The sequence below is a fragment of the Aplysia californica genome, unplaced genomic scaffold (genome assembly GCF_000002075.1).
Source record: "Aplysia californica isolate F4 #8 unplaced genomic scaffold, AplCal3.0 scaffold00043, whole genome shotgun sequence".
NCBI lineage: Eukaryota > Metazoa > Mollusca > Gastropoda > Aplysiida > Aplysiidae > Aplysia > Aplysia californica.
The window spans coordinates 693,747-707,055 of record NW_004797313.1 but is presented as its reverse complement, the minus strand read 5'-3'; the positions used below and the strand labels follow the sequence as shown (position 1 = coordinate 707,055).

At 36.9% G+C, this 13,309-nt stretch overlaps 1 protein-coding gene across 1 annotated transcript in view; it reads left to right on the top strand.

The window, feature by feature from the left end:
* Positions 1-13,309, top strand: part of LOC101854392 (adhesion G-protein coupled receptor V1) — a 108,504-nt gene that overhangs the window by 63,093 nt on the left and 32,102 nt on the right. Inside the window, exons 67-82 of the mRNA XM_035968175.1 lie at positions 421-660; positions 970-1,092; positions 1,497-1,664; positions 2,407-2,524; positions 3,083-3,357; positions 4,027-4,221; positions 4,587-4,822; positions 5,261-5,397; positions 6,890-7,132; positions 7,522-7,697; positions 8,886-9,161; positions 10,084-10,236; positions 10,481-10,701; positions 11,501-11,660; positions 12,215-12,377; positions 13,121-13,234. Of these exons, the coding sequence (XP_035824068.1) occupies positions 421-660; positions 970-1,092; positions 1,497-1,664; positions 2,407-2,524; positions 3,083-3,357; positions 4,027-4,221; positions 4,587-4,822; positions 5,261-5,397; positions 6,890-7,132; positions 7,522-7,697; positions 8,886-9,161; positions 10,084-10,236; positions 10,481-10,701; positions 11,501-11,660; positions 12,215-12,377; positions 13,121-13,234 (2,998 nt within the window). The remainder of the gene's footprint in view (positions 1-420; positions 661-969; positions 1,093-1,496; positions 1,665-2,406; positions 2,525-3,082; positions 3,358-4,026; positions 4,222-4,586; positions 4,823-5,260; positions 5,398-6,889; positions 7,133-7,521; positions 7,698-8,885; positions 9,162-10,083; positions 10,237-10,480; positions 10,702-11,500; positions 11,661-12,214; positions 12,378-13,120; positions 13,235-13,309) is intronic.

Sequence of the window (13,309 nt, the reverse complement as noted above, 5' to 3'; positions counted from 1 at the left end):
GGAGGCAGGATTTCAAGTTTGGGTTGATTGATTCTTTTTACTGGGAGAACAGTGGATGCTGATATAATATGCCTACATCCATGCTGATATAATATGCCTACATCCATGCTTACACTCTTGTTTATCCTAAATGTTGGAAGTAAATAAAACACTCATGCAAATGTAAATAAGGAATCATGTTTAGCATATTTAGTATTTTTGCCTGATTTCTCTCTTCAGCAAAAGTGAGTTTGTGTAGAAAAAGATTCTATACTATGAACACACGTAACTCCTTTATTTATTCTATCTCTTACCAGACCCCAAGTCATTGCATATCTTACATCTTACTCCCACTCACAAACATTAACACATAATCTACTGTCGTTTGATTTGCAATTTTTATTTGGGATTTAAATGCTATATACTTTGATTTGTTTTCAGAACATAGAGGGCCGCCTTGATGTGTACGAGGAATACAACAAGAACGTCACTATCACTTTGCCTTTGAAGAGACTCGTCGGTTTCTTTGGCTCTGTCACAGTGACATGGCAGGCAGATCCAGGGGAAGCAGATGCCCTTGACTACACCCCAGGGGGAGGTACCGTTAAATTTGATGACCAGCAGAAGACAGCAAATATTTCCATCACCATCCTTGACGATAGTTTGCCTGAGGATATGGAGGTAAAAATCCGTAGAATTTTGCTTTCTTAAATGTTTTAAAAATGATTAATATACGCAAATTCAAATCCATTTTAAAAAATCTGCCTCTCTTTTCTTTAAGGTGCCTGAGCTTGCCTTATGATATGGAGGTAAAATCAGAAGAATTTTTCTTGCTTACTTGTTTTTGAAATGATCAACAAATCCAGATGCATTGAAAAAAATATGTTTGTCTTTTTTGTAGGTGCCTGGTTTATTTTCATGAACATGTTCACCTTCTTCTCAAGTTTTGAATATGTGTGTTGACAGGAGTAAGAATCTTTTTTCTTTCAGACATTTGAGGTGAAGCTGATACAAGTGAGTGGAGATGCTGGCTTGGGCATTTCTCGCAGTGTGCGGATAGCTATATTGAAAAATGACTCCCCGTCTGGTCTCTTCAGATTTGCTACCTCAGAGGTCAGTATTTGTTCCCTGTCGTAATCTATTTTTATCATCAACTACTTCATGGTTTGTTTACTGAGGCTTGTATGTATACTATTTGAAATAGGTGAATGGAGTGGACAATGGCATTTGAATAGTTTTATGGCTTGTTTGATGAAGCATGCAAGAATCTTAGATTGTCTATATTGCAAATTTTGATCATACTGACTTATACATTCTCTGAAAAGTGTAATGGAATTAAAGAATATACGGTCTATTCTTTGTAAACAACAAAAGATCGTTTTTTATTCATGTATGACTGTTTTTTGTACTCAAAACGATTTGTCTCATAAAATACTTTCTTATATTTGTTATCCTTTACTTGATCTGAAACTCTCTTGAATCACCCAGTTCTTTTTTTATCATCCCACATTCTCCAGGTGGAAACAAAAGAGTCGTTGACGACCTCAGATGAGCAAGGTCAAGCTATATTAGTTGTCCAACGTATCCAAGGTACTCAGGGACTGGTCAATGTAAAGTGGAGACTTAGTGCGGATGGAGCTTCAGACTTCATGCCACCACTAGAGGGAGAGGTGGCCTTTATCCAGGTGAAAATATGGCAGATTGGGCACTGCTTTCAGTTAGAGTTGATGCCTTTAGTATGTTCAGTTACGTTAGTGAAAGTCATTTGTTTATCCCATCCATTCTCCAAAAATAAAAATTGTTACACACAACCCTTTCTTTGGACCTACTTATGGCCACCATCTTGTGTCATTTTGAACTCCTGATGCCTGCCTTTTGGAACGGCTAACTGGATAAAACTTGTAGTCATTGTTTTAAAATTGTAAATATAAATGTATATTGTACTGTGCTGACATGTTCTAGTTGACTGAGATCTACTATCCTCCTTTTGCCACATATCTATCCAACAGTTAGTTGCCAAAAGTTAGATATGTAGGAGTAAAAGAGTACCAAGGAGAATGTCCCTGCTGTCTTTGTTGATGTTAGTTAAGGCAAAAAAAGTCAGAGCTTGCCCAAGTTTGCGTATCATGAAGTGGAACCGTTGACACACAATCCATTCTGGGACCTGATAAATTTTGCTACAGGTTTGAATCACCAGCTTGGGCAAATGTCTTATTCACACCAGAGTGGAAGGAAAAATATTTTAAATGTTTTTTCATGGGAGGCAGTATTAAACAGTAGGCCTACTTTCATTAATCAAAACCCACAACATTTTGATCAGGAACTCAGATTAGTCTCTCTGTAGCACCACTGCTGATGTAATAATAAAGGTATTGTGTTGTGTTCGTGCATAATCTCATGTTTACTCACTTTTGTGTATTTGTCCAGGGTGAGGTTGAGAAGACAATGGTCTTGCAGACTCGCCCAGACACTGTGCTGGAGGGAAGAAAAGAGTTTGTTGTGTCTTTAGTATCGGCCAGTAATAATGCGGACATTTCACCAACAGGTTTGATATCACATTTTTATACCTTTTCCTGTGCAGGTTGATTTTACTTTAATTCTGCTTTTGTTTCTGTCTAGGACAGAAAAGACATAACAGTGTGAAGATAAAAAAATCAGTCAGTTTTCTTGTCACTTTGAGTAATATTTTTGTTCCCATTTTTTTTATCATGTCCTAAGAATCTGTTAACGGGACAGTTATATAGCATTACGGTAACTATCAAATAAACAGTTGATTACTTGGATTATGTCTAATTCAAAAGTCTATTAACCATGTCATTGTCAGTAACGTTTCCGTTTTCTGAATTGTTAAGGAAGAAAGTGTCTTTATTTGGGTAATTCCTTTAAAAGAGAAATGGAACAACTCATGCAGTTTATTTGGATCATCAGGTACAGAATTCTCTAGTTATTTGGTCACAGAACTGTTCAAGATAATAGATTGTTGATTAAAGACTCCGAAGTGTTTTACTGCCTTCCCTGGAAATGAGGGGGTTTTTTTTTTTCTTTTACAAAACACTACCTCTCTATTCATAACCAGTCAAAGAAAATTTCTTTCCATTTTCAGATGGGGACTGCAAAGTGATCATCCTTCCAGACCCTGGTGCCAGTGGAAGAGTCTCTATTTTACCAGAATTCAGGACTGTATTTATTGGAGAACCAGGTGAATCGAGCCCAGGTTATGCTGGAGAAGCTGAAGTGAGACTCACAAGAGGGACAGGGATCTTTGGGGAAATTCTCGTCACTTGGGCCATCACTCCGCGGGATGTCTCTGCTTTCCTACAGGTGGAGGGTACTGTCAAGTTCTTGGACTTACAGCAGACAGCTTCCATTATTCTACAGGTACTCAAAGTCACTGTAGGCCAATTTATTGTTCCTACTTTGCAGCAGGTTGATATAGGGAGGGACGTGGGAGTTGGAGTTCCTTCATGTTAAAGGTTTTTATGTTTTAGATTATCCATGCAACTTAATACTGATGTGCAGTGGCCTGAATTTTTTTTTCTTGTGACATACTTTCTGAAGTTCTTTTTACTTCCTAGATTCTCTGTTATTGGTTGGGTTTCTTTTTTTTTCATTTTCAGATGTGTCTTTTTTGGATGATCTAGAGCTGCTGTAGACCATCATAATTCTGTTGAAAGAATGTTGAAAATAGCTTTGTCTGACTCCAGATGTGTTATTCTTTGCATGTTCTTTTCCCCCTGATAGAAGGTGCCAAGTCAAAATACTGTTTTGTCAGGACTGCATTTTATTGAAAGCAATAATTCTGCATTAATCATCTTGCAACAACAGTTGCAAAAAAATTGAGAAAGAAATTAAATGTTTAGTAGTTATCATCTTTTTGTGAATTCCACTGTGCAGAAATGTCCATAAATGTTGAGTAGACATGTGATAATTGATTTTATGACATGGGGTATTTGCCATGATTTACTGAAGGTTTGAATTCTGTTTTAGGAGATAATATATTCAACATCATGTTTTAACAGAAGTTTTGTGTATATTTTCCAAACTTAGACCAGAGATGACAACATTCCAGAGCTGCAGAAAAGCTTTACCCTCCAGATCAGTTCAGCGTCTGGTGGGGCGGTTGTGTCAAGTGTGTCCGGAGAGTACACAGCAAACATTGTGTTTGTTGCCAGTGACTACCCTCACGGCCTGGTTCAGTTCTCCCTACCTGAAATTGTCACAGTCACAGAAGATCAAGGACAGGTGAATACCATAAAAGTGCTGATCTATGCTGTTTGAGTTAGTCTATTTCCTCCTTAATACCAAGGGAATTTTTTTCTGGAGATTTTCAATCTGGAAACTGATGAATATACAGGAGAGATTGCCAATTTTGGAGAAAAATCTTGTGTAGTTTAGCCTTTAGTTTCATCAACTTGACAGGACTAAAATATCTGATGTGAGTTTGTTATCAGTATATTCTGAAAGATAATAAAATGTAACAAATCATTGTCTGATATTTTATGTATTCAAAAGAGCATTAAACACTTACACTTTAAATTCCTGATTTTTCCATTCTTTTCTATTTAATGAATTCTCAGAGGTCAGTGATTGTGTGTGGAATATTTCAGGTGCGTCTCACAGCCACGAGAGGCAAAGGGCTCCACGGGGAGCTGCGGGTGGCCTACACAACAACCGCTGACACAGCCAAGGCATACGAGGATTTCCTCCCCAGTGCTGGCACTCTGACATTCCTGCCCTCTGTCAGCTCTCAGACTATTGACGTCAGTCTAGTGCCTGACGATATTCCAGAAGGACCTGAAGACTTTTATGTCTACCTGACCTCTGTCGTGCTTGTGAATGATAAGTGAGTTGTGTAAAACATACTGAGCTTTAAGAATAGCTGATCAAGATAGGTGATTATTGCCATTCAGGTACAGTTTGTTTCTTTACTAGTAAATATGCGGATTGTGGTTTGTTTTTCTTTCCTTCAAGAAAGTTTTAGATTAAGGGATAAACAGTCTGACTGTATCAGAAATTACGCATTCTGCTCTTTTATGATAATTGTTTATGTCCCAAGTTGATGAGACTAAAATTTAAAGAAAAAAAGTACATCTTAGTCTTCTGGGTAAAAGATTTCATAAGTCATAAATAGTCAAAAGATAGTAGAATAGAATCTGCTTAGTGAGAAAGAGACAGTGAGAGGGAGAGCAACAGACAGACAGACAGACAGACAGACAGACAGACAGACAGACAGACAGACAGACAGACTGACATTTGTAATCATTACCTCACCCGTCCACAGCAACGACTACAGTATGGTGTCAGGGCTGAGCAGAGATATGGCTCCAGCCCTGGGGACTCTGGTTGTAAAAGTTGTACGCATCGACATAAACGACAATGCACAAGGAACCATTCAGTTTGAATCTGAAAATTTTGAAGGCAATTTCTTTGTTTATTACTTTCTTATATATTATAATAAATGCATGCCTAGTCTGTTATGGGATAGAAGGGTGCTTTTCAGTTTTGTCTTGTGCTGACAATGCTCACCGTCCTTTTGATTTTGGTTGAGGAAATCTTAGTTTAATTTTGTCAAGGATATTTCTGTCTTTATCACATTCATATTTGCTTATCCTTTTGGTATAAATGACTATTCTTTCTTCACAGAAACTGTCAGCAAACCATACGAGCAATGATTACTACGCAAAATAGAACCTCATTTGGACTGCTTAATGAAAATTGAGATGTATATTCCAGAGAACTTTAGTGAGCTCTAGTTAAACTTTGCATCAGTAATGAGCCTTTTTCCCCCCAGAATTTAAATGTCTTACTAAGTCAGAGCAGACAGCTCAATTTGGTGTGTCAAAATTATAATTTCTTGTTCTTAAATTTATCACTGTTAATTTGTTTAAGAATTCACCTTATTTTTTCTTCACAGTTTCAATGGTAACTTCTTTTTTTCTGAGGTAATGGGTGCTCCAGTACCACTATATTTATTATGGTTTACAAATCAAATTTACCTTTGTATCTATTTGTCACTTGACTGAGTCCTAAAAAAAAGGAATAGCTTAATTGAAAGAGGTCTCTGTTGCTAAGGGTAAGGTTAACATACATGAACTTATCTTGACCATCTTTAAAGAGAATTTACAATTATTTTGTCTGTACTGTTAACATCCTTAACTTGCTAGACTGAATTTTCAGGTTGCTAAAAGCTACAGATATAGTAAGTCATGGTGAATATGGTGGTACGTTAATGGCCAGTTCGTTTTGCTGCAATTTTTTTTATACACCTGTGTGGTCTATGTTAGTTAAGTCATTAAGTTTCTTGTCTTTTATATGCACAAGTCCGCAATGCTTTAAAAGAAATGAATTTTTTGTATGTGGAAGGTCTTTTGCTTTCCAGCTATAGTTTGATGAATAATGATGGAATTTCTTCCATTTACCGTAAAATAAAGTGAGGGTGTTTCTGAAGTTGTCATTGTCCAGACAGCTGAATTATTGTATAAAAGTTCCAATAACTTTATTTTCTCAATGTGCATTTATTTCATCAAGCATACTTATTCATATAACAATGAGAATTTAACAATGTTGGGAGCAATTTTGTTATGGGATTGCTCAGATTTGGTCATACATAGGGGAAAAGGTATTATGTGTTGATGATTTATTATGAGCCTTTCCTTTTTGGTAGTATTTTACCATGAAACATTTTATCTGCTTTTGGATTTATTTTTGTTTCTCAGTTTCTTGCTTTAGTCTTATTTAGACTTAAGACTTTTTAACTCAGGTGGCTGTTCTTTTTGTTGTTGTAGGTTGTTGTTTTTTTCAATTTATTTTGGTGGGTCTTCTCTTTGTACAAAATACCCGCCTTACTTTTGTATCAGTGTAGCTATATAGCTTGTTGCCTGATCTTACTTGGGAGTCTTGTGTCTCACAGTTCGAGAAGAGAGTGGTCTGGCCAGTATCCCTGTGGTGAGAGTTGGTGGCAGGTTTGGGAGGGTGACTGTGGAGTACGCCACTGAGATGCTGACCGCTACTGTTGATGTTGACTATCTGGAGGCCAGTGGAGATCTGATTCTGGACGATGGAGTGGACATGGTCAAAATCAATGTCACGCTCCGAGATGATACGGAGATGGAACCCAGTGAGACCTTCAAAGTTGTATTGACAGCTCCAACAGGTAATTGAAAGATACACAAACAGGTTTCAAGATTTAGTTCTAGCAGTTTAGGTAGTTTGTATTATTTTTTTTTCTTTTTGATGTCAAGTCCTCAATGGTTTATACAATTTGTGGATGTATGAGCCATGCTTTTGTAAGTCCAGATAAGATGGGGTGGATTTAGAAACTCAAAAAAAAAAAAAGATAAACTTTTGATAGTGAGCCAAAGATCTCTCTCACAGATTAAAGAAAAGCTGTGCATTGTTAAAAATAATAGACTGAATGGAGAAAAAGATGTATGTTCTTTTGCTAATTTTGAAAGAATCTGTTTGCTGAAAGATGATAAAACAATGTTAATTTTACAGAATGATATTTCTAAATTATTCTTTGAAAATGTGTATTTTGTCCAGGTGGTGCCTCTCTTGGAGATGCGTCCACATGCATGGTGACCATCCTGAAGTCTGATTTTCCTAATGGGAGATTTGCTTTCCGTGGAGACACAGAACTCTCCTTAGAAAACCCAGAGCAAGAACGCCGAGAGGCTCTGTTCATTGAGAGGACCGGGGGAGTTTTAGGCCAACAGCAGGTTAGAAAGACAGTTATCAGGATCAGTCACATGTACAAGTACGAGTACTTTTTAAGAGAAATGCACCAAAAAAAGTTAAGTGTTTTTCTGGAACAAATTGGAATTATCTGACAACCATGGCAAGGGTATAAATACTGGGTGGAGTTGGCAAAAATAATTATTTCAGGACAATTTTGAGATACATTCTTGAATATGATCAGGACACATGTTTGTGAGAAAGGCCACAGTCTTAAGACATTTTTTCTATCATTTGGAAATCACTGAAGATAAAAATTCTGTTTTGTGGATTTCTGGCCAAGAAAAAAATATTTCAAAGATGTGCATTTCCTTTTTTGTATTAAATAAAGAATGAGGGTAAAACCTTAACAGTTTTTGGTCCTACTTCACCAGTCTGAGAGCCATGGTCTGGGTAACAAATATAATGTTGATGACTGCATTCCAATTGCTGTTGGATTGTTAGTGTACTGAACATGTGCATATGATCATCAGGCAAGAGAAAGTTAAGCCATACTGATTGAAGTACATTTATTTATCACCTGCAAAATTACATCAAGCTAAACATGATCATAAATGGTCTCAATGTGATGCACATAGGAGAAGTGTAGGGAGAGAGAATTGTAATGCATTTTTTAAAAAGTTGTCAAAAGTCTGCATTAGTCTCAAATTAAGTTCCTTTTACATTTATTAAGAAAGTTAAAACAAAAAGGAAAAAACGTTAAATACTTAAAACACAGTCAAATATTTCACATATATATATGTAGTGAAAACAGCTCCTAGTTAGTGTCAAATAATTTTTTCTCCTTGATACTCTGTCTTAGCACTGAGGTTTCTTTTGTTGACAAATCAGTGGGAGTTAACAGTTAAAGGTTAATATGTTTGAAAAATTACGCTTTAATGAAGCGGTGAAACTGAATTGTGGCTTTCAATAAAGTGTTTCTTAGAAAATGGAAAACTACACCAATGTTCAAGGCTCAGTGAAAACGGTACTCCACAACGGGGTTTCCATGAAAACGAAGCCATAGTTCCTGTTCATGTTAACATGACAAATGAAAGCAGATTATCAGTGTATGTTTTAATGTAAACCATAAGACAAATATTTATGTGAATGTTTCCGTAAAAAATGAAAGCTTTATCTGAACATATACGTTTCTCTGAAAACTGTATTTCAATGTGTACGTGTGTGGCCAGGTGTTTTGGCGCATCATGGGTCCCAACAACCCAGACCTGCAGCTGGAAGACACGAGTGACATCAGCAGCACAAATGGTGACCGTCAGGTGACCTCAGGCTCCCTGATGTGGAGTAGCGGAGAGGCGGGGGAGAAGTCTCTGTCCCTGGACATCAAACCCTACACCACCTGGGAGGTGGAGAAATCTTTTGTTGTGGAGCTGTACAGAGTGACAGGCTCACCGGCTGGTATAGGGGATGGAGATGTGGATGAGGAAATGGGTCATGTTATAATCAAGGTGAGACATAGGACAAATTGAAGTGGTAGTTTTACTTTAATCTAGCTGCAACAGGTTAGATGTATGTAATGTAAGTAGGGAAATGGCATTTACAGGTTGGTAAGTTTCTTTTCCAGTAATCTGGTTTCTTTGTTCTACTGAAAATTTATCATCAAAAGATGTTCTTGGGCAGTGTTTTTATGGTTCAAAATTGACTTCAAAGCTGAGTTTCAAGGCTCTACCCAAAGTAATTTGAAATCTTGACTGATGCCATTATTGCAGTAACATAAATTCAAATCGTCAAAATTGTTAATACCTTTGATGCTGTTTACAGTGCAGAAGAGTGACTAACTTAATATATGTCATGAGATCCAGCACTGAAACTTACAAAAGTGTTAAGTTTGTAACAAGCCCTTTAAAATTCTCTGGCACTCATATTGTTCATTTAAGTCAAAGATAAGAAGAACGTCATTGCTATTTATTGTACTTTAATGCTAAAAACAAGCATGACTATAGCAAAAAATAGCAGAGTGTAGGAAAGACTCATACCTGCAACCTGTGTCCTCCTTTCAACCCTCAGGACAGTAATGAAAACATTCATTTACCCTTAGGTCCAGTTTTATTTAACGTTATCTTTATAAGGGTTGTACGTTCACTAGTTTCTGAAATATGGAGTCGGTGATATCTATAAAATTATAAATGTGATATTGTTTTCAAGAGTGTAAAAATGTTGAAAAAAATACCTTTAATATTTTCAGTTTTATCATAACTATCGTAAAGAGTTATCATGCAAATATCACAGAATCCAACAGTTTGTGAAAACTGCTTGACCTGATTGTAAACTACTTTCAAAAGTATGATGTTACTAAGTAATACTTTGGCATGGAAGATGAGCAGTTTTCTATTCCTACTTTATTACTTGCCTATAAATTGTCGTGATCAGATTCAACGATTTGGAGATCCAAATGGAATTATTGGATTCACTGGTGCAGCTGCTCAGAACAGACAAGTTGTGGAGCCAGACGGTGTTTCCTCTTTGACCCTGCTCTTCCCAATAGCTCGTCGTTCTGCCACAGGTGTCACGGGCAACATGCAGGTTAGTGATGCCTTACTTTGTTTTACTCAATGCATAAGTCAGTAGCTATACTTCCTTTGTTTGTCTTTAATTTGTAAAAATCCACCAAAAATTTAGATTTTTTAATTTTTAGATCTTTATTGCAAGTCACATTTTATCTTAGCACGATGTGGTCAGGTATGCTCAATGTCCCTGCTCTTTTGTCAATAGGGTACATGCCTTTAAAAAGTCATTTTTAACTTTAAAACAAAATTTTCTTGAGCAGATTTACTGGGAGGTGAGAGGTGCCAAGCTGGAGGACTCTGACATACAACCTCTGGAAGGTTCCATTATTCTAGCAGAAGGCAAGAGAGAAGGACAGATTAGCTTACAGATTTTGCCCGATGAGCTTCCTGAGTTGACTGAGACATACACTGTGGCCTTGGTCCGGATCGAGGGAGGAGCAAACATCGACAGCGAACACAACACTTCGACCTTCAGCATAAGGTAAAAATAATGAGATGGCAATGTGAGCAATATTCAGCATCCTCATTTTGACTTAATTATGTGCTCAGCCATAAGGTGGGAGGAGTATGCTTCTAATGAAATCATTTGTGAGGCATCGTGGTGAAATCAGGCGCTTGTGAAAATGATGAAATCGAAGAAACCGGAATTTTTCTGCTGGTGTGGCAAATTTTATCAAATTTTTGTTTTTGGGCTCAATATCTTTTATGTCCATTTAAAAACACATTTCTGTATGGATTTGAATGAAAAACGTTGATTAAAGGCACAAAAACTGTAAATTTCAAGTTCTCAAGGACTCTCAAGCTGTGGAAGCGACCTATCCTTAGCGATCTTTTTCTTACTAATTTTACCTCTAAAAGCAGGTAACCCCAATTACCTCCTTCAATCGCAAATATCCTTCTATTTAAGATAGAAGAGTATTTTTTTTTCATCCGCACCAAGGCAAATGACGAGGCTTTATGATGATACCAATAAATCCATATGCCTAAAAATTGACGGGCACCTGATTCCACGTAGTAACACATTTGGTGAACAAAGAAAAGAAATGGTTGAAAATATAAGCCTTCAAATTTTGAAAATGTCAAGAACAGTTATGTCGTGTTTGTTGATTTATTCAAACTTCATGGTTTGCCAGTCTGCTTTTGTAATTAAAAGTTGTTCATTGTAAATGATATTATTTAGCAATTGACAATGACATAGTTTTCACTCAGATATTATCTGGAATGTGTTTTAAAGTTGTTCCAATAATTTTTGTCTTTATGTCTTTTTCCCCTTATAAAAGATTCAACGACCATCCTCATGGTGAGTTTGGAATACTGCCACAGTTTCAGATGATTGAAGTGGATGCCTCGGATCTGTCTAGAAAAGTTAGACTGAACTTCACACGCTACTATGGAACCTTTGGAGATGTGATTCTCACCTTTACGATTTCATATGATGTTGTGAGTAAACTTATCATGTAGGCCCATTTGTTAATTAAAATTATGTTGTTCTGACTCGTGTGTATTTCATGTAGGCCTATAAGTATTGCATAGTCTCAAAATGTTTCTCACCAATATCACTGGACCACTAGAGGTGTCATCTCTGACTCAAAGACTGATGTGTAATGACCCTCCACTGTTCACGGTCGCCAGCAGCCGTGTTACATTTTGCCGTGCTCAGGCTAGCCCATAATTTGATATTGTCCATCCTCATTGTTCTTTGTCCACCCTTGGCCCACTTGCCCCACATCTTGCCTTTAAGCTCACCAAGATACTTTTCTGCACAAGTTTAATATGAAGTTTCTGAAGTTGTTCTCCTTTTGTATTTTTTTGGCTCAAATCTTGCATATTTTCAGATGTTGTTTAATTTACATCTTTCATGTACGTATAATGTTATTTTCAAGAGAAATTGATCTTAGTTCCTTTTATGTTTATTCTAGCAATTAATTAATTCAGACTCTCTATCAAGATATTGCAACATTCTCATTGACTTGATATCTTTGTCTTGCGTACAGAGTAGTTCTGGGGTTGCCTTGGAGCTGAACACAGGCACCTTGAGGTTTGCTGAAGGCCAGCGGGAGGGCATAACTCTTGTTGGCATCACAGGCAATGGTTTTCTAAGGCTGGGCTCCACCTTCACAGTGTACATCACAGAAGTACAGTATCTTGGGGCTGGAAGTGAGTGTCAGTGCAGAATTGCTGACCTGCAATGTATTTCACCTTTCTCTTAACCTATTCTTTAACCTCTAAAATAATAGGAGGTGCAGGTTTATAATCTGTATGAGGTACTTACTACCATTTGTGCGAGAAGGGGGGAAAAGGGGGGGGGGGGAATTACAGAGCTATTATTCTGAACTATCTGGGTACCCGTTCGATGAATGGACTCCAAAGAATCGATCGTCAAGTCATTGTGGCCTAACTACTGCTTGTTAACGGACGCCTCACTTGTTTACAATGGCGTCTTAGAAGACGGACTTTCCTAAGATTAGGTCTAAATGAACCTAATGAAAAACTGAAATTTAAACTACAGTGACTTCAGACTCCTTAATATAACTGTGCACCCTTTAAAAGGCTCTGAACCACTGTTATTTTTTTTTAAATTCGAAAGTTAATTGATTCGGAAGTTTTAGGCGACCAAAGTGACGAACTTTCACAAATATAATATGTATAGATATAGATGACTGAATAATAAGCTCCACACAATGGATTAAGCTGAACTGAGTTTCAAGAAAAGCAGTGTTCAAGACAAAGTGATACCAACCCGTCCTATCAGACCTATATTTTGAAGATGAATCTTTTCTTTTCACATTTCTCTTGTGGTAAGATTATTATTATTATCATTATTATTATTATTATTATTATTATTATTATTATTATTATTATTATTATAATATTATTATTGTTATGATGATGCTTTACAGTGGCAGAAGCACCAAGTATCAGAGCTGGAGAGTCCAAGGCTCAGGTGGAGGTCCCAGCTTTGGCAGCAAACACAGAGCTAAGCTTTGCCTCTGACATAGCTTTCGTGAAAGAAGGTGAATTTATAGGGTTGTTGGTGAACTTTTTTTTGTGTTCTGACCTTGAAATGGTGAACTGTTTTTCTGTTGCAT